The following is a 22,787-nucleotide window of genomic DNA, read 5'->3' as shown; positions in this document are numbered from 1 at the left end:
CAGACAGCATGCTATGTACTAAAAAGTCTTGGATGGGTTCATCAAGCATTGTGCTAGGAAAAGACAGTTTGAGCTCAGAATTAATTGTGTTAGGAAAGAAAGAAAGAGAACAAGAGGAAAGGAAGGAAGGAAGGAAGGAAGGAAGGAAGGAAGGAAGGAAGGAAGGAAGGAAGGAGGGAAGGGAGGGAGGGAGGGAGGGAGGGATGGAGGAAGATCATTGCCATGATGGAAAAAAATATTCTGCACTTCCTATCACTAGGTGATGTCCAGATATTTCCCAATAAGCAGGGCCAAGGCCTCACTACATGTAGCAGTTGCATGCATGGAAGATAAACACATTTGTAATAAATGAGGGGGCCTCCTCCTCCTTTTTCATAATTTTTATTGTTTAACATGATATCATACGGTATGGAATAACCCTTTAGCTGCTTCGGGTCAGCTATCCCAGTGATGTCTCCACCAACATCTTCCTAATCCAAGCCTTTGCAGTAGGTGCATTCTCAACACCATTCTAGCCACATGTGCAAACCTCAGCAGTAAATGGGCTTGACAGTTAACTCCATCCCAGCCAGACTCAGTACACTTGTATAAGTGCAGTCAACAAAATGTTAGACAAATATTTGCCACTCTGCAGTCAGTAGAACTGACAGCAAAAGTCAGATTTTTCTAAGCAAGGGTGTCTGCATTTGGCCTGATATTTAGGAAAAAGTATAACGTCATATCTTCCCTATAGCTCACGCCCTAATTTCAGTCACTCAGTTGTCTCATAATGCTGGGAGTAAATGCAGTGCCTCCAAGATATTCACTGGCCACAGCCCTGCAGAACTCAACTGCCTCTGGAGGTGACACATTTGTACATATTACACAAATGCAATTTTTTAAAACTTTAGTAAATACCCTGTTTAACATCCTTACTGATGTCAACTGTTGCTGTAGTATGTGTGTGGATATACACATATGCAAACAAGAGGCAATGGTATTATAAAAACATGAAAAGGCCATAAGAAAATTAATCTATGGAAAAAATTGCATATCATTATAAAATAAGGTTATTTGTCTTTTTAGCAAGAGCGCTAAAAGAAAGAGCAGTTGCAATGCAAGTAATTTTCAGATGTGTGTGTTTACAAGCCGAGGGAAAGTGACAAGTATTTATGTTTTACTTATACTTTATACCAGAGTGTTTCCGTAACGAAAAAATAAAAAAATAAAATCTGTTAATTACCTCTATACTGCACCATTGCTTTAAATGTGCTTGTATATCCTGGAGTATTCAGTTTCATATAATTATTTCTGATGACTGTGGGTACATTTAAAATGCTTTGTAGATGGATATTTAATTCTTCCTCTAACTAAAGCACTTTCATGATATTAGACACCACTTTCCTTCCCCAGTAGATGTAGAAACATTATACATCATTTTTATAACACAATTTGTAGTTAATCCTTCACTTTTGTTGTTGTTGTTCTTGTTTGTTTTTGGTTTTGGTTTTGGTTTTGGCAATGGCTGTTATAAAGTCCTTCTTCCATTTGGCTGTGGCTTAGCTTAAAGTTTGAAATAGCTGTTTGTTCCTGACCTCTTTTGTAGTTACCAGTTAATTTGAAGGGTTTACCTTTCATAGGTCAAACAAAACAAACAAACAAGAACAAAAGCTGATGACTTTGCTCTATTGAGAGAATTTGTTTGGAAACCACTTTTATTAAGAACTTCACAGTTAGAAGCAACTTTTCTATTTATTAGGTAAGAAGGAAGTAAAAAATAATATATAGGATCACTAATTCCAACTCTGGAGGGCAGTCTTAACTAGTCTTAACCTAGAGGTCCTCATGCTAAGTGAGGAGCTACAGATGTATGCTACATAATACAGACTAGATAAAATTGTCCTGTCCTGATGGGGTAAGCGCTCCTTTGAGAGCACTCACTCTTATGGGTTTCTGTTCTTCCACACACCCACAAAAATAAATGGGAAACAAACTTCTGGGGCTAAGACTAGAGAAAAATATAAACTACAACGTGATAGTTACCTCTGACTAAGAACTAAAGGGGATCCAAGGTCTACTGAGGGGAGACAATTAGTAGATCATGTGTAATACCATGAAAATACAATGTTTAAAGAATGAGAATTGATTATAGATAAAGAAAACAAGATTTGTGATTATTAGAATTAAAGCTTGAGTTCAGTTCAAACCAGAAAGAACTTACTGAAAAATAACCTCAAATACCTAACTTTTCTTAAAAATCAGTCAGTACCTGGTTGGTGTCCTTACAGAAAGGAAATAAATAGCTGAATAGCAAATTCTCTTGGAATTTTACTTGTAATAGTATATAACATTATTTCTTTCCCCATTTTTTTTTGTCTTTTTTCTTGGCTATTTAAATAGTTTATTATTGAGAAAAAGGATGCTGGTACTCTTACTTCCCATATGATGATAGCAAGTAATGTAATTTTTCTGTTTCCCAAAATGTCACCTGTGATACAAAAGTGGGATAACTGTAATTTTTTACAGAAAGCAGAACCAAACACACCTGAATACCACATTTTTCATATGAGACATCTTTATGCTTACTAACAATCTTTATTTCACAGAACCTGAAAAGTAAGGGTAAAAGGGCTGGGATATCATCTATATTAAGAATAAGCAATCCCAACAATAGTTTGAAATATAAAGACAAAAGAGAGGATAAGCATCAAAAATGCTTACCAGAAGATGCAAATTCGGAAGGCAGAGCCTACCTACTTAACATATGCACGAAAATTTTATGAAGTTATCTAATCGAGCACTCTGTTCCAAGGCGTGCTTAACTTAGATTTTTCCCCAGAATATTGTGTATTGTAGCTATAGAAGCAATGAAGAGGTTAGCTAAATCACTGCACTCTTATGTTCTGCATGGTAACTTTGTGTGAAGCATAGATTGGTTTAAGTGTTGTAGGAGGAATATGCGTATGTGTTGGATGAACTCTACAGGAAATGCTAGCGAAAAGGTGGGAGGAATGGTAAAGTTTATGTAACCATTTTTTTCAGAAATGTTCTAGGTGCACTAAGTCCCATTCTTCATTAAGTTTTCTGGACCAAATTCAACACTAAATTATGCACTTTAGAACCTTACTGAAGTCAACAGGCATATATGGGCTGAAGTCAGCATTAACTATAGCCATCTGTTATTTTGTCATGCCATACTCAATTATTTTTATTTAGCTTATTCAGTCATACAAAATAAAACTGTCAAAGTTGTCAAGAAGTCCAAGAAATGAAACCCCCAAGCTGCTGCTCTGAGATTTTTAATATTTTTTCCAGTACAGATCCTTGTGCCTTGCAAAATGCTGGCTGAAGCACATTTGGTCTGAGAGTTTGATTAGACATGATCCAAAGGCTTATAGACAGTTAGTAGAATAAACAAAGAATTCATCACATATCTGCATAGGTCTTACAGTAATATATTCGATAGTACAGATGTTAAAAATACATTTCATTAGATAACTGCTTTTAGTATTCATACAATAAAATGTTACAATTCTTATTACTAAAAGTCACTATGTTAACTATAAAGCATTTGAATATATGAAAAATGCATGCAAATGTAAAAAACAAACTAATATTGCTTCAGTTTAAATTAGATTTTTTTTTATTAGAAAATTAGAAAATCACATACTTTACACATCACCTAATCACCAATAAAACATATAATCCTCAAAATAATGATTATAATAACTCAAATTAACTTGGATTTTTTAATTAAAAGGCTTGGTGTTACAGGATTATAAAATGTGAGACATGTCCAAATGGGCAAATTTATTTTCTAATACAATTTTAAAACTTTTTCAGCCGAAAGGCCAGGGGAGGGATAGATGGTCTATAAAGTGGAGAAAGAGATCTAAGTCTCAGTCCCAGGAAAAAGTGTGAATTAAACCTGCCTTTGCATAGCTAATTGGAACTGGTCAATTTGAAAAAAATAAACTTTGAAGTTCTTCAAAGGAATTTAAGTGACTTGTGCTAAATGCATTTTTTTTCTTGTACAGTTAATTATCAGTGAAGATATCTTAACTTAGTTCGTCATTCTCTTGGTGTGATTTTTTTGTGAATATGAGGCATGTGTATTAAGATCATTTAATCTATTTAATCTTTTCTAATTTCTAGCAGGGATTACTTGTGTTTGCTGTACCATCAACATCATGTCTTAAGTATAATTTATCTTCAGTAATAATGTCAAAGAATGGACTTGCTTATGTAGTCTGTAATTTTTTGTAATTTGTGTGCTAGGATGAGATAGTCCTTTTTTTATATAGTTTAGATTTTCAAGAAGTGACAGCTTTCCAAAAAAAAAAAAAAATATATATATATAATAACCTGAACTGCTTCCCTGTTTTTCTTTTGCATTTACCACTGAAACAGCCCCTTAAAAACCCTTGTTTTGCCCATCAGTCTGCACATAGGAGTCTGCACATTGCTTACACACACACACGCCCCAAAAAAAAAAAAAAACTGTTAAAACCACCTGTTACTAAATGTTCTGTTTGGTAAATCTGACATCATCGTAACTAAGTGCATGATGCAAAAAGGTTGATGGCACTTTGCTCCTCCATTTTTTGCCTGTATGCTGGAGAATAAGCTTAATTATCTTAAGATCAGTTTTGACTGTAAGAGTTGAAGCTTCTTCTTCTGTTATTACGAATATGAGAACAGCAAATTTCATAGGACCTCGGCCTTTCCAATGTCAGTACGAAAAAAAAATAGAATTGAGTTATGATTCTCCATCATTTTTTATGTTCCCATCTAGTAATGAGAAATGTTCCATAATACCCCTTGGCAGCCAAATCAGAGGTGTCATTAACTCCAACTTAATGTATAAGGGTGCCTGCAGTGACAAGACGTGGGAAAGGCACAAGGGATCTATAAGAATCCATGAGAACAGTCAATTCAAGTGTGAACAGAAGTTTTCAGCCTAGAGTATATTGTTATCACTATACAATTCATAAATAGGGCAGAGCCCTTGGAATAGGGTGAATCTGAAAGTACAGTTCTTGTGCTGCTTAGTATGTACATAAAGCAGTTAAGTAAATTTCATCAAAACCTTTCCAAAGTTATCTAGTTCCTCTTAAATCCTAGCTTTTGTTTACCATCTTTTTAATCCTGTTAATTACAGTTCGCATATTTCCAAGTAACTCACTTCCAGTTTATTAGTGCTGCTGCCAAAATTGCATTGTTCATGAAATACTCTGTAATATTAACTTTTCTTAGTGGTTCTAGCGTAAATAAAATTATTGCTAGATATTTTTGAAGAAAGCATTAATACTTGGCACAGCTGTACCCTTTGTGATTTTTTTTTTAAGAGATATTCATTTTCAGATATTTTCTGGACTAAACTGCTTAATGTCTCTCAAATATATTATGGAAATTCAGGTATTACAATATGGGTTCTTGTGAGAGGTAGACAATTATATATTTTCTAAATGGGAATACTTGGGAGTTTGTGTTCTTCAAATCTCTACTAATAATTAATAAATGCTTAACACAGCTGTTTCAATCCAATATGTGGTTTTTTGTTTGTTTGTTTGTTTCATATTCTCAAAACAATTCAAGTTCCTCAGGTCATGTAAGCATATCTCTATAAGTAAGTCCATTCCTACCTGTAATATATTCTTTATGTTTTCTCCTGTGTAGGACTGGACTGATAATTAAGTGATGTCTAACAAAATTGAAGAAAATAAATAAATAAATAAAACTCTGGTGTCAGAAGTCTGTTTGTATAAAATCATTATATAAACAAATTAATAGCAATACAGAATTTTATCATTACTTTGAATATGTCATTTGCTGATACATGCATAATGCATTTCTTCTTTCCATACCACAGAATGCTTGCAAAGAGTACGTAGATGATCTTAATCAAAACAATGATAAATCTTATACTAATATCTTCTGCTTTCATTCAAAGGCACCCTGAAGCACTTTGCAGACTGTTATATATAGGAACAAAAATTAGAAATATAAAATTACACAGAGATTTCATCGATATCTCCTGGTAATAATTACAGGATTTGATCAGATTCTTTCATCTCCCATTTGGCTATTAGCAGGAATATGACACACTCTGAATTTAATCTTTATTCTCTTGAGGGGATTTTCTTTGGTGAGGAAGAACTTCAGAGTCTCTCTTCACCCTCTTAATGTGAAAAATCTTTAGATACTGGTGGAAGCATTATCACTTCTTGGAACTGAGTATTCCAGCTGTGATTATTTCTAAATATGTAGTACAAAGACAAGCATTATAATCAGTCTTCGGTTTATAACTTTTTTGACTTTGTCAGCAGTGATTAGTATGTCCAGAGGAACTACAAGTACCTTTGAAAATCATAAAAGAGCCACTTAGTTTCTCAAAGGTATTTGGTTTTTTAGTGCATGGCTGGGGTGACAAAAGCTATCATTATCCTTTTTTTTTTTTTTTTTTTTTTAACAGAAAACAAACTACACAGGTTCTGTTGAAGAAAAGACAAGTAATTTTTCTCTACTCAGACTAGTACTCCCACCACTCAATAACAGTTCTTTTGCAGGGGAGAATGCCTAGAACACCTTTCCTACAATGATGAGACAAGAAACCAATTGTCAGAAAATAGAGCTATTCCAGAAAATAGCTGTAATATTTAGCTTTATTTTCATGACAACTGTTTTAAAATGACCATATCATTAAGTGCACAAATAAAATATTAAAATGAGTAGAAACGTGATCAATGAAGAAGAGGGTGAAAATCATTACTACTTTTTATTTCCTTTAAAGGAGGTAAGAGTTACTGGCAATAAGAAAAGGACTGCCCTCTGACATCCTTATTTGCAGCAGAAATATTAGCTCTTTCTGTGAGAGGAGAATGAAATAAGAAGAATGCCAATACTTTTTACTACACTTTGAAGAATTCTTTGTTTTAAATAAAGCATTCTTTGAAAGAGCAGCAATCAGCAGAGAAAGCCAGTCTCAGAGGAAGATCTCACAAAATGTAAAGTGATGATATACATGTATCCTCTATTAGAAGGGAGTGGTTCCTATGGATATCTGTCTTTGACAGAGATGGAAGATTAGGACTTCATACCTGGCTTTGTTACCTCTTTTCTTTCTTATATGGAAAGTCCTTTAATCTCCTTTTTCTTATATCTCTGGTCTCCAAATTTATGATAATGAAACATCTGTAAAGTGTATTGCAACCTGTAGATGAAAAGTGCAACCTAGCACAATCTGCAAAAGAAGCTGTGAGGGTTTCTCTCCATTTTCCTTCCTTTTTAGCAGTCCCCTGTAACAGCCTTGCTGACCTGTGTTCATAGCACCTGGTCTAGCTGTGTCCAAACAGAGTTAATGATCTCTGCAATATAAAGGTTCCAGGGAGAAAGGCATGTGCTCTGAAGGGGAAGAACATACAGCTAAGGAAAACAGACATGTACTGTTTGAAAAGCTCTAGTAATTAAATCTCTAATTACTCCCTCATCACAGAGAAGAGACACCACTTCCAATTAGCTGTCACTCGAAAATGTGATGATTTTTTCTTAATTCATATCTTCAGAAGGACCTAGTGAGGCTTTTGACTGGAGTCTGTGCTAATGGAAAACTCTGAATGTTACCACGGATCTTGAAATCCCTGCAGTGCTTCCCAGTTATTAGCAATTTAATGAGTCAGATCATGGAATCATCTATGTTAGAGATGAAAGACTTCCAGGTTTCTGAAATCTTTACCAGTTACCAGTTATGTTGGTACTTTACACTTCAGTATCATTTCCAGATCCTGACTTCATCCTTCATCCTGTGCTACTGTTGATCGAAGAAACTGAACCTTAGATCTGAAAGTTGATTACTTCAGATACTCAAGAACATGGCAAGGTACAGCTAGAAACAAAGCAGGGAAAAAAATGAATTAATTACACTTCCTCTTACTTTCTTTTTTGTTAAAATGTATAGTGCTTTTCTTCTATGTCCCGGTGTGGATACTTTTCATTTTCCATGTCTTTATGTTAAAAACAAACAAACAAACAAATAAACAAAAACCCAGTAACTGAGAGTTGAGGTATCTAATTAAATTTGGTTTGTTTTATTTTCTATTTGGAAGAAACAGCCTTCAACATGCCAACTGTATTCAGCTCCTGAAATGATAAAGACTAAATGTTGTATCAGTGCATAGTGATTTGAACTAGGCATGAAAAAGACACTGAGTTACTCACTGTAGTTGAGACAAGGAGTTTCTACACAACTATAAATCAAATTTTAGGGATCTTACCAACTGAAATGGGATTTGAGGAGTAGCTGCATACTCATGGTTAGATTCACAAATTTAGATTTTGGGACTTAGTCACTTATTGTTAAAAATAACAGGACAAACATGATAAGCCTTTTCAGACAATTAGCCTTCAATATCTCTCTTTTAGATAATACTAGAATATTAAATTTGAAAGAAACACTATTTCCTTGGTATGTAGAGGTCTTATCATTAGGATAGTAACTGTCATCAGCTAGAGCAAAGACACCTGAGGAAGCCTTACTTGTGTTCCCATTCACAGCAAAGAAATCAACAGCAAACTGTTACCCACTACTATGGAGCTGGTCAGCCTGGAAAGCAGGAAGACTCAAAAAATTCCAGCTGAATCCAGGACAGGCCATGCCAAAAACTGCTCCTCTGACTGTGTACCTGCTATCCATTCATTTTCCAGTAAACAAATGCATTTATTGATATATTAGTCAAACGGATGTCACTTGGGACAAATTTTTAGAGGATAGCATTTTACTGGTGTAATTATTGCATTAGTTCATTGGCAACAATCGTGATGAAGCAAACTATTTTTATGTATTTCACAACTGCTTTCTTATAATTCAGGAGAAAAGACACTGGGATGTTGTCATACAAAGAGCACCTACCAGTGAGTCAAGTTGTTGTTGGAGACATTGACCGGCCTGGGTCTGAAGCCAAGATATCTGTGGGTCCCGTGCGTTGTCAAGGAGATAGTAAGTTGGCTAATTTTCTTCCACTTAATCATGGGTAGAAAAAAAAAGCTAAATTTTAATTTAGTAATATTGTAGATTCCCTATGCAAATTTTGGCAAGTGGTTGTCTGGTCAGAGACCTTTTTCTATGGAAGCATGATGTGTTTTGAGAATTTTTATCTATGTAACTGCATGTATAATTATTCATCTTTGCTTTTAAAATGTGGATGTTTGTCTTTTTTATGGTAAATGTGGCAACTTGATTATTCAACTAAGTTTATGTAGATATAAACAGTGATATAGATGGCAAAAGAATATCTTTCAACATCTGTGCTTCTGTTGAGCGCTGTTGTCAACGCCATTAGCATTGCTAGGCATATCACTGTAAATTTTGTTTATGGGGTATAAACAGTAGCATGATGGCAAAACTTTTCACTGTAAACTGTGTTTACAGCTGTATAAAGTTTAACAAGATTGTTATCAAGTGTTAACCATATCAAAGCTAAACATTTATTTGTAAAACAAGGGTTTGTTTTTGTTTGTTTGTTTGCTTGTTTGTTTTTATAGCAGTCCCTGATTTTCAGGCTAAAGCTGTATAGGAGATATACATCCTCCAATTTGATCAGCAGGTGATAGAGTAAATCAGTATAAAGGATGAAATTTCTACTTCACATACACAAAAAAAGTGGGAATGCAGTTAGAAGGATTGTATTCTTCCTTCAGTCTATTTGAATACTTCAATATATTTATTTCAGAAGGTGAAATTCACCACTGAAAGCAGAGCTTAAGGTCATTTGAAACCACACTTTAAAAACTTAATTGTGCAATTGGCACAAGGATTATACTCATCCTCTGTATTTGAAGATTTGAAGTGCATTCTGTTACAAGAGGTGTAGTAAGGAAAGGTTGCCTGATTTAATTACAGTTACTAATATTTGAATGATCTATAACGGATACAAAATCTATCCTCAGATGTCAGTGAAGAGCCCATTTAAATCAACCTATGGGATTGCAGTGATGTAAAAATATTGAAGGAATGGGCACAGTGCATGCAAGCTGAACAACACTGTGCTAACCAGCATCCAACATGACTTGACAGGGATAGATTTGGTTTGCCCTCCCTCATCTGCCTTATTACAGCTACATGTTTGCCATTTGCCTATTTCTAAGTACTTTAAGGCAGTATTATCATCCCTGCTTTAAACTAATGTATTTAATCCTAGCTGAGGACATTTTTGCTCAGTCACAGAAGAACAAAAACAAGACAGTCTTCTGGCTCCCAGTCCAGTGCGAGAAAACTGTAGGCCATTGCTCATTGATACACTTGAGTTTGCTTAGCTTCCTTTTTTGTTTGTGGTCTTTCTGGAGGAAATGATCCCTCCAGCTTTTGCTAATGAATCCAATGTCTAACAAGCACCAAAATATATATATATATATATATATATATATATATATATATCATGAGATGTTTTGGCAACTTTCACATCACCTATATGGTGCTTGTTATTTATGGTGTTTTATTAATCACAGGTCACTATGTTTCCCAACTATGTCTGACAAACATTTTCATAATAATCTCCTACAACTGATGAGTAAGGAATAACAAATAGCATCTTTCTTGCATCTTTGTTCCTCATAGCCTAAATATGAGTTCTATAAATATCAGTCTCTGAAATCTGAGCCATTTCTAAATATTCGTACATATGAAACCTCGTTTGAGAGGACAGTAGCCTTTATTACTTGGGGAACTGAATGGGTGTACTCCTAACACCCTGTCTAACTGAATTTTCTGTTGGAACTTTACAGATATAATATGTAGTTTTAAAGAAATTTTGCCTATGAATAAATTTGAATTTAATTCCATGACCATGTATTATTGTCAGGAAGCCAGTATAAGTTTTCTCACAGGAGATAATACAAATCGCAGTCCCTTGCAGTTAGTAAAAGCTCCCATTTTATATTCCCTGTGCATTCTCCTTTATGTTCTTTCTTGATCACATACAGCAGTTGTTGTACCCCAGGCCACTGCTGTCTCACCATAGATTACAGCTTACTGGAATACAAGTGTTTTGTCCTAGGGAAAATTTCAAAATTTTCAAAATGTGTCCAAGGGAACAAAGAGCCAAAATGTTCAGTTTGTGGAAAGGAATTTTATAAAACAGAATTAATCCATGCCTTGATGTATTACATGCATCAAAACTGACATTATTTATACTCAAGATCTTGATATTTTTTTCACATCACAAGTTTATTTGCATGCATTTTCTATGCAGCTATCACTGTATTATTTTTAAAGGTAGTAAAATAAATTCAGCTGGAGGTATGAAGACTAGGGAAAAAATACAGTTTTTTGGTCTGGTTGGAAGGAAGTTGTAAAAGGTAAGAGTGCCTTACCAGTTAAGTCTATAAGAACAGCCAGCTGGAACCTTTGTATCTGAGGGCAAGAAGTATTAAAGAAAGTAAAAATCTGTGTTGTGTCATGCAGTTACCTTGCTCCCATACCCATCCTGCCTGGCCTTTGATCAGCAATGTGAGAGATTTGAAAGGTGATTTTTTTTTGAGGAATTAATTAAACAACTGTGGTTACACCATTTAATCGTTCTTACTCTATTGACTGACCTAAGTAAATCAGAAAATCATTCATCTCAGTGCCATTTGTCTTACACAAACCAAGAAACTTTAGAAATGTAATGCACTTATTGCTGAATTATAATTGTCCTCCTACTGCAAAAAAAAATTACTAGATTGAGATTCTTCCTTCAGAAATATAGATTTTATTTTTGTCCCACAAATGACTATTTCATTTTTCTATTCCCTGATTTATGACCTGATTAAGGTTGTTCTGGGCAAACTTGGACTGTGGCTATTCTCGGAAATAAAATCAGAAAACTTAGCCATACATCATTATCTATCTTTGTGTTACAGAACTATTTTTCATAACTGACTGCACCTCACAATACACTACCTGTATCCTAAAAGGTAGTCAGGAAAAAGGGCCTCATACATACAGAATTGCCCTGACAGTTTCTTAAATTCCTCTAAACTGAGCTGGAGTAAAAATGGAAACAATAAAAACGCGTATCTGAGTAACTTAGAATTTCCCAGTCCTCAGACTCCATAGCAATATTGGATTAGGGTAACTTTTTGTTTTTGTGAAGTGAATGTTTCCTGTGCAGGACATAGATAAAAAGGGCCTATGTAGAGCCACTAAGTAATCAGCTTTATTCTTCAAGTATCTTTGAAACATTGATAGAAATCCTTTGACAGACCTATTTCAGTTGTACTAATACTTAAGTATTAGCACCTAGACTCCTCAGTCCTACCACATTTGTCTTTGTCCCAGTCAGTCCTAGAAAGACTCTGCCCATCTGCCATCTGTTTGTTACTCCACTGTAATGCAAAGAGGCACTTCAAGCCCTCTCCCCTTAGAGAAGAACACTAGTATTGCTGGGTTTTCTCTGTCTAAGTTCAGTCTGAGGTGGTAGCTCAAGGCTGCAAAAATGGATCTAGTGATTACCTGAAGAGCTTAGTTTATAAAGATTGGGGCTATTACTATTGGGATTTCATCAGTAATCATATTGAATCAAAATTACTTTTGTGACTTTTGGTACCTTTTCAAGACTTTTGGTACCATTCAAGAGTTTCTTTTCAGTCCACTTAGGAAAATACTGGCGTTCTCATATCTCCTATATTTATAGCCTGCTAAGTGTATACTTTTCTCAAAGACCTCCAAGCATTTTAATTTGAGTGTACTCTTTCTAAGCCCAGAGGAAAACAAGCTAACTGTTCTGCTCTGGATTTGCCTTTCTCTTTGAGTCAGTTTTCCTTTTGTCTCATTTCTGCCATAGCAAAAACAAAATTTAAGGGGAAGATGTTTTTTACTCATCTCAGATTTACATTTTTTTCCATCTCCATCTTCAAAATGGGAAGAAGCAGCTGCATTGACTATGGTTCTCTGTAAGCCAAGGTTTCATAAAGTCCAGTAACAGCACTGTTCACATAGGATCTGCAGTGACAGACAAAAACGTCTCCTTGACAGATGACAGAAATTCAAGAACTAATCAAAACTTGATTCTTATATCAGTGCATTGATTTTGTTTTTGTCTGTGTGCATTTGACTGCTTGTGTGTGTTGTCTAAGGAAATATACTTTGAGCTCTTATTCATTGATTTTGAGTATTGTTTATCATTACTCCTTTTGCAATTTGATACTTTGTTTCTTTCACTTCTAAAAATCACTTTTGGTTTTACTCTTTTATTTCCTGTTGGAGCATTCTAATAGAGTTGGCTTAATTAATCAGATGGTGGTTTGAACATAGGTATTTTCGGTGACTATGGATTTGTGTTAAAACCACCCTATAGATATCTAAAAAAGACAGCAACTGCCAGGGTCATTACTCATATGCTTTGGCAATGTGTCTTTTGTATTCCTTCAATAAAATACTTCCTATGTACCACATGTTCAGTTTGTTGACTCAGAACTGTTTTTGTCATGAAAAATAAACTTAGTTATCCGTGTATATGCCAAGCCCATTTTCATTATATTCCAATAGGTTTCCCAGAACACTAATGACCTAACCTTATATTGTCCTAAGGGCAGGATATCTATTCCAGCTAGTTTCAGCTGAGTCTGACATGTTGAAAAAATTTGAAAACTTTTTTTTTCCCAGCGATTTTATATTATTTTTTATCATTGCATTCTGTATGTGGGGTCAAACAGAGTAGCTCTTTGTCATAGAATATCTCTGAAGCAAGTGCTAAACAGAAACATAAATTAATAGCAGAAGGAATCTATTTAACAAGGATGACCTAATAATTTGTTGTCTTCTCTTTTTCCTCACGTGTGTTCTTTCAACATCTTGAACTTGTTTTTCAATGGTAACACCTAATTTTCAGGAGAAAATAACACTGCCTTACTATCAGCTTTCAGTTTTCAGGAACATGTTAAACCTATGAACAAGGCCAATTCTCTAATAGTATATGCAATGTGTTGACATAATCAGGACAGCAGTGGTATTATTGTTACATACATAGGTAAGGTAAGCTGGAGAGTATCCCAGAAAATAAATTTTAAAAAAATGAAATAAAATAAATAAAATAAAATAAATGAAATGAAATAAAAATTATAATAGGTAAAAGAGCCAGCTGTAATTTCAGTAGAAGATAATTATTCCTACTGTACCTTATATAACGTTACAGTAACACAGTGATTTGTATTACAGGTTTCTAGAAGTGAAAATGTTATCATATGAATATTAATATGAATGATTTTAAAAAAAATCAAGTCTGAGTGCTTACAGTTCATCTTTTATACAAAAATATAAAAATTGCTTTTTGAAACCTTTGAAGCAATGATTACACTGGAAGCATGATGGGATTAAATAACTGAAATTTAAGCAATTCCCATCTGAGGTGTTAGTTACTTCTTTGTTACCTGGGTTAGAAAACTAATCAAAATCTCCACACTTTTCTGTATATCCCCATATTTTGCTTTTATTGCTAGATATATGTATATACATTTATTTTTATGAACTTTTTATGACTTCCCAATCAGCTGTAATAAGTATGGTAAATACAAGTCAACAGTTGATCCATTTAAGAATTTAACTGTTTTTTCCCAGTAACTGTAGCTGCATTTAATAATCTTAAAAATTTGTCTGCTGAATTTCCTCAGCTATTTGCCCCATCATGTATTTATTTATTTGTTGCACTGGACTGTACATAGTGTAATTCAAGTGGGATACAAATACATCCAAAGAACACTACAATATTGTTCTCACTGTATGTCACAGTCATTCTGATTCTACTAGCAGAAAGGAGAAGTGGGTGTTTGTTGGTTTTTTTCAATGAAAACAGCCTAAATAATAATAATAATAATAAAAGTAATTCAGAGTTATTTGATTTTTCAGTTGAATTTATTGAAGTTGATAAAATAAGTAACTGTGTCCACTCATGATTTGGATAGGGATCATCCAGTTTAGTTAATCAAATTGCTGTGATTATTCTTCATATGTGGTTGCTTTCCTCAGAGACGCAAGAGAAGAGAATGAATCACTAGGTCATCCTTCTAAAACTTTCTGAGTAAGCATACATTCTATTAGGTGTTTAATAACTGATTGTTGTTTAATAACCAAGGCAAATAACTTCATTTCCCGTGGTTAAGTCTGTCTCTTTCTGTTTACCTTTAACCCTGTTTTGCTTTGATTATTTATTTTAACTTGAATTTATTTTAGTATTGGTGAGGAAATGTTTTCAACAGTACCAAAAAGATTTTCTGGAATTCCTTTATGTGTCTAAGAGAACTCTTTCTTTTCTTACCTCACAGTAAATTTCAGACTATGGCTGGTTATCTCATAAAACTATAGGCTATTTCTGGTACTATGAATAAAACTTTGCCTGTTCTTAAAATAGGAGCTGCAAAACTTCCATTGTTTGCATAAGACATTTCTCTTTCTCACTAAAATCTATCCAAAGGTAGCCATAAGAAAGAGTATTTCCTCCGGTGGTTTCTCTTACACATATTGTCATACCCTTCCTAGGAAGCAAAGTGCTCCAAATGCTGGCATTTGGGATGATAGTTTTGTCGTCCCTTTTTACTTGCAACAAACTCTCAGGCACACTATAATTACATTCAGAAAGAATTCTCTGATGTCATAAATCAGAAATATGCAAGCTGAATTGATAACACTGTTATGTACATTTTCAGCAAGATAAGATCTACCTTTTTTAGTCCTTGGTGGACAGTACCAAAATGAGGAGACCTAATGTCTCTGGAATTGCAAATCAGCTTGGAATTGTCTTGATGTTTTTTGGGGGTTGATAATATTTGAATTTGTACATCTGGAGTTATTTAAATTCCAAAAAAATATTTCCTTCTTTGTGATAATCTTAATCTGAGTCAATCATTCTAGATACTTTGCTCACGTTCCTTTGTATTTGTATAATGGGAGGAATTTTGGCTTAGAAAGTTGGGAGGAGAGTTGGGAGTCTCTACAGCACTGTAAGGATCACTGAGAGTTCTTTCTACATACAAAAATAATTGGTAAAACTCATTATCACTGTGTTCATGCACTGACTATAAACTGTCAACATTTTCACCATAAAACATTGTTTTCTGAGGTTTATAATTTGTCCATAAAGCTCTCTTTCAGTAGAAACTTTGCATAAAAGTGTATTCATGGAATAAATACTTGTGACACAATTTATCATAAATCACATTGACTCACAGGTCATATGTGATATTCTCTAATGTACCCCACTCACTGTCAAGTTTTATTCTGTTATTTCCTTTCTGAGAGCAAACCCTACCCTTGAGCACTATGCATTTTACAGAGAAGGAAGAAATACAGATCACATAAAATTTAATCATCATCCTTTTTTTGACATGTCTTGTTTGTCTACCTGAAGCAGCAGGATGCCTACAAATACTGCAAGACAATAAAGGAAAAGTAGAGTGAAAATTATAATCTTGGCAAACTGGAAAAAGCACTGCCATATACAGTCAGTAATCCCCAAATCACCTAGTCAATAATGCATGGCAGACAAACAAAAACAAGAAAGAAAAAAGAAACCCTTTATATGAGACTGATCTTGTCAGAATATACAAAAGAGAGAACCTTTTAATGGCAGGCATTGACTCTTGATGCAGCTTAATCCCTTCTTTTTTAAATCTTTTCAAGCTTTGTCAATATCTAGTAGAGTCTGAGTGTTTGATTAAAAGCAAAACTTACACCACTTTTGCCCACGCCTGGTGATGGATGAAAGTATTAGAGATTACGCTGTAATTTAGTGTGTATTTTCATTATGAGTAAAATTTACATTGCTGTCCCTAAGGACCTGAAAGGGGTATGCCCTGAGTATTTATTATTAGTGGATATATATTTAATCCTTTACTGCATACTTTCCTGCCAGTTACTTTTTGTACACTCTCTACTGTCTTTTAGAATGCAAATTACATCTGTTTTATACATATATTGAATTTAGGTACAAGGAATCAATTGCTCAATTTACATCTCCACACTTCCCACAGTTGTCATGAAATTTAAACCAGACAGTGGCAGACGCATTTTACCTGGTAGAAGTTAGGAATAGACCTGCCTACTATTAATTGAGTCTCCCATGCATTCACTCCTTTGTAAATATGTATGTTGGTATAATCTACAGAAGGCAGTTTGTTTGTATTTCAAGGCCCTAATAAATTATATTCTCTTTATGTATTTGGTGAAGTAATGAGAACATACGGCAGTCAATGCCCATGTTCAATTCTCCAACTGATCGTAAAAGAAAAAAAGGGTGAAACTCCATAGAGGAGGTAGGAGCTTTATGTTTCAGATATATAGAATTCAATGCAACTAAGAGCTAATTTTATTCAAATTCACATCGTCATTATGATTATATACAGGTTAATTTTATCTTCTTTAATACAAAAAAAGAAGTATCTGAAGCATTTCACATAAAGTATTGTCTCTAAATTCCCAGGGAATTTAAGCAAAGACTTGTTAGTCTGATAGATGACATACAGTAGCTGTTCATATTAAATTCAAATCCTGTTAAAGTTATGCTTTAATTATAATTTCCAACATTTTACCATCTATATGACTGTAATGCATATTAATATCTTACCACTTACCTACAGCAAAATAAGAAAAGAAACTGTGCAGGGTACAAAATCTGAAAATAAAATGATGAAAGAGTTCCCAAAGTGCAGAGAGATGTGATGAGAAGGAGATGTGAGTAAAGCAGTAAGGAACTAAGAGAACCTTAGATTAAATTGGGGAATGAGAAGTTACTGGAATCCTGTCAATTACATGCATAAACTTATAGTCACTTTTAAATTTCACCTCATAAACCTGAATAATCTCAGAAATTAGGTTTAAAATGGAGAAAAATATCTATGCTCATTTTTTAGGTGAAACTCTTTCTCACTTTAATACTTTTGGCCTGTATATTCCTGCAGTACTGACTGACATTTAAAAAGCAGAAAGAGCAGAAAAAGGCAAAAAATGATTGAAGGTGAAGTACAGTAAGGTCAGACTCTTTCATCACCATGTGTCAGTATGCAAATTCAGTCTCATTTAAACATAGAAAAGTGTGTGGCAGCAGAGCAGAGGATATCCAGTTATAAAGGATCTCTTCTAACTTCACAGCACCTAGCATCTAGCACAAAACAGAAAGCAACTCAGTAACACTAAGAAACACCCAACCACCAAAGAAACTAATTAAGAAGAAGCTGAGGACCCTCACTGCTTTGTAAACTGGCACCAATGGTCTCTCTACTAGGGAACCATGTTACATCTAATTATGTCTTAATACAAGACTTACGGGAAGGGGGAGGGGAAGGGGAGGGGAGGGGAGGGAAAATACTGATTATTTTAGTCAAGGTTTTAACTTTTAATCAGTTCAAGTGGAATTAAATGGAGTGAAAAAAAAATCCTTTACCTTCTAAAACCATATTTTTCTTCTCATTAAAGGAATTCAAAACAGTTCTATCCATTTACTCTTAAGACCTTACAGCAATCTGTACTTGGAAAATCTTAGCTAAGCTTTCAGAATCATGAAGCTTTTAGCTTCATAATATTAAGTAGCAAATTCTAACATTTTTATATGCCCATATTTCAACTCTCATTTGTGCAGAATCTTCTGCACAGGTGATTTAATCAAATTGAGAAAAGCAACTTTCTTCAATAGAACAGCCTTCACAGATACAGTTATGGAAAGAGAAGCAATAGTGACTTATGTGTTCAAAATCCGTTCAGCCTTTACTTTCATTAATCAATTTCCAACGTGCATGCTATATCCGTATGCTATTATTTACCCTTGGTTTCATGAAATCCTGTAGATGGAAACTTTTGCCTTAACATTGTAAATAGTTCTGCTTTCTGAAAGTGAGGAACTAAAGTCGCTGTAAGACAATTTTTAGCCCAAGAACAGAGTTCATGTTTCTATGTCCCATTCACTCATGTACAATTTATTTTAGATTTTCTATGACGATTTATTGTTATGAACTTTTATTGTACCTTCTTATTTAATATGCAGACAGGCAGACTTCACCCATAGTTGGTAGCATACCTTTCAAGAAAGCCAAGATGCTTCCAAAAACATGGTAAAAAAGGGATTTTTGCAATGTGTTAAGTTCCCACCCCAAAAGGAGAGAAACTCTCAGAAACACTTGCCATACCAACACTGAAAAACATACAAAGTTATCTGAAACTGAACATGTTATCAAGTCCAATGCTGATTGATACTAGGACATCATTTTGACTTTGATTTTTAACATTTCAAAAAAGAATCTTTATGTCACTGTTTAATTCTATTTCATATATAAATAGGTGTTGAATTAAAAAGACTTTTTAAATGTCCAAAACTGGGTAAAACTTTCCCAAAAAAATCAGCTGAATGTACTTATATTTCATGAACACTTTCAAAAAAAAATTCAGTTTCTTTCAGAACTTTCAAAAGCTTTAGTGTTTTGTAACAATGCAAAAGTTTTGTTAGAAAATACATAACTAAATGAAACATTTGATTCATGGGAGGGACACTCTTTTCCTTTCTTTAAACAGAAAGTAATTACTTTCAAGAAAGAGACTTGTGAGCTATAGCTTTTGTAAACTAAAAATAAGCATTTTTTCAGTATCTTCACTACAGCTCAAATTAAAAGGTGAATAACTGATATTTTCCCCCTCCATTCTGAATATTCATATGAATATTTATATTCTGAAGTTTGTCTCTCTATATACTACCATGTTTGAACTCTTATTTTCTGTGCGTACATTATATTTCAGGTAGCTAATCTGGCTGTTCTCCATGATATTATAAGGTAACTTTGGGATCCTGGAAGGACAGTAAGTTACTAAATAAATATATTATTGTCATATAGTGCATTGCATCTAACCCAATCTCAGAAAATCTATAGTAGTCCAGGATACAAACAAATAAAATTAAGACATTTAAGCAATAGTCAGGATTTGACAAGAATGGAAACCAGCATATGAAACTGTTAGCTCAACAGATAGGTATACTGTTGTTACCAAAAATAACAACTTTCCCTGGCAACAAGAATGAAATGTGTTTTGTTGAGGTTTTCCTTTAATAGATGATCTGCTTGAACAGTTAAATAATCAAAATGTCTGGACTTTCATTATTTTACTTATTTCTGTTTTTACCACTTAGTTGATAAAAATTTTTCACCATCTTTTGTATTTTATGGATCATGTTGTTCAAAGGCACAGGAGTGGGAGTGAGGGAGGATCCAGTTGTTCAAAGAAGATGTACAAAAGCCACAACAATAAAGCAATTAACACAACAATAAATCAATTATTCAAAAAGCAGAGAACATTCTACCTTCCAGTCAGAAAAATTATAGGACGATGACACAGAATAAAAGCAACATTTTATTCTATTGTTGAGAATTGCTTTATAACTTTCTCACAATCCAGAGCAAGACATTAAATTCTTAAAGATCATGAAACATAAAATGCTTTGCAAGAATCATAGAATCATAGGTTAACTGAAGTTGGAAGGGACTTCCTGAGGTCATCTAGTAAAAATCTCCTGCTCAAATCAAGACTAACTTCTAACCCAGATCAGTTTGTGTAGGGACTTTTCTATTCATTCTATGAAAATTTCTGAGGATATAGTTTCTGCAGTCTCTGTGGGCAACATGTTCCGGTGCTTAACTGCTCTAACTGTGAAAATATTTTTCTTATATCCAGTGGGAATTTTCTGTGTTGTAATCTGTGACTGTTATCTTGATTGTTTGATTTGCATCTCTGAGGAGAGATGGGATTTTTCGTCTCTGGAACTACCTATCAGGCAGTGAAAGCAGCAACTAGCTCCCTTCCAAGTCTTTCTCAGACTAAGCAAATCCTGTTCCCTCAGGCTCTCTTCATACATCACCTGCTTCAGTCTCTTTATGCTTGTTAAATATATTACACCATTTTAATCAGGAAAAGGAATGAACAGTCACATGCTGATTGTTTTTTTGTGAGTAAAGATCTATAAGTCAGACCTTTCCTAGTGCTGGGTAGTAAAGGACAATCTTGATAATGGTGTTGATACCATTGTTGTCAGTGTCATTTAGAGAAAAAAATATTTTCATCTTTCAAACATACAGTAGTCTAACCTGCACAGAAGGTTTCCCCATATGGCAGTTCTCTCTAGCCACTGACAACCATCAAGTCTTCTGTTTCCCTGTAAGGCCAGAGAGGTGTTAGCAGAGAGGTCAACTACAAGTTTATCTTAATTAATGTCCCACCTAGCATTGACACAGTAGATGGAAAAAAACTACTCATCTCCCTAAACAACTCAGCAGCAGTCAGTGCTATTGATTATGGTACTCCTGTCCTGTTGGTAAATGTTGGCAGGATCCCAGAAGATAAAACAGTTTGATTAATTCCTGAATGAATACATCCTACGACTAGTGAAGGGATCCATCTCCTCTACCCATTCTGAAGTCATGAATTGCCTTTGTATTGCCCGTATTGTCACCACAGGTCACGCAGCAATGACACAAATACTTGAAAAATGCAGGTGGTACTTAAATTTATTAATACTGTGTTCACCACAAACAAATTATTATACGCAGGTGGTCTTATGTTTGCACAGCCAATCATATGTGGAGAACAGATAGCCTAAGATAAATACTCTCAAAAGCTTGCAGCCACACAATCAGACTTGAAACCTCACCTATCAACTGGCAAAATCAATCTATATTTTATGACTCTTTGAGATTCTTTGATTATGCTATCGTGTGAAAATGATTGTCATCATCGAAAATGTTTGTATATGTTGAGCTTATTCATGCTTTCTCCATCTCTTTCTTGAATTACAGCAATGTAGAAAACTTGAACATGAAACTTAGGAAATTGAAGCTAGTATAAAACAGGTTTATTATATTTGTTATTCATATTTATTATATTATGTATTTAATAATATTATTAATTTAATAATTGATTATAATTAATATTGATTGTAATAATTGATAATATTATATAATATAATATGTATTGTATATTATTATTATATTTATTTGTTATTTATATTTATTATATTACAGGTTGGAATAGAAAAAAGGACTAATTGGCTAATCCTTGCACTATGAACTGGCTTATCTCAAAGTCAAGTTTTGGTACTTGTTTTCAGATGCCCTAGCAACCAGGCTGTAGGGCGTCTATCTGAAACTCCTATGTGATGTTGCCTGTTTAGAGAGGGACAGTGCATTTTTTCTGGGGCACAGACATAATATTTATTGAAAGAGAGGCCACTGAGACCAGCTTGAGGCGGTTTGGAATGAAACATCACTAAAAAATTCCCTAAAATCTTTTCCAGATGCAAGAAGTACTTTTGGTCCTTTGTTCTTCAGTCTCTCCCATGGGGAAATGGTTGAGAAAAAAAAAAAAAAAAAAAAGACATACCCGACATATGGTAGTGCAGTTACTAATGAATACATGAATACAACATGAGAACCTGAGCAGAATAGCCATATTAAATTCACAGTATATAGGAAATGAGAATTTCCTGAAGAAAGATTTCCTGTGATTATGAAATATGTCATAGCAATTCAATTTCTTTCCAGTACCTGACCTCTGAATAACAAGCCCATTCCATAAGAGTTCAAATGAAAGTTATAAAATTCTTAAAAGTGTAATGAACGTGGCTTGAAAGAGGGTTTCTTCTTGACTCAGTATGCTCAGAGAAATGTGATTCATTGCTGAACGGAAGAATGATTAAGCAAGAGTTATTCCTAAACTTTCAGGGGGAGATTTCTACAGCCACTCTTTTTTTTTTTTTTTTTCTAAATCTGAAAATATATTAAGTGAATGAAGTGAACACTATTGC

The 22,787-nt window shown here is 34.1% G+C and overlaps 1 protein-coding gene across 3 annotated transcripts in view; it reads left to right on the top strand.

The window, feature by feature from the left end:
- The window catches only part of CNTNAP2 (contactin associated protein 2), a 1,166,415-nt gene that overhangs the window by 970,806 nt on the left and 172,822 nt on the right, over positions 1–22,787 (top strand). For all 3 annotated transcript variants that reach the window (XM_040547669.1, XM_040547670.1, XM_040547671.1), the window contains one exon: positions 8,847–8,974. In XM_040547669.1, coding sequence (XP_040403603.1) covers positions 8,847–8,974 — 128 coding nt within the window. The remainder of the gene's footprint in view (positions 1–8,846; positions 8,975–22,787) is intronic.

The sequence above is a fragment of the Cygnus olor genome, chromosome 2 (genome assembly GCF_009769625.2).
Source record: "Cygnus olor isolate bCygOlo1 chromosome 2, bCygOlo1.pri.v2, whole genome shotgun sequence".
NCBI classification, from domain to species: Eukaryota; Metazoa; Chordata; class Aves; order Anseriformes; family Anatidae; genus Cygnus; species Cygnus olor.
Note: the sequence above shows the minus strand (reverse complement) of the source record. Positions and strands in the feature narration are given on the sequence as shown.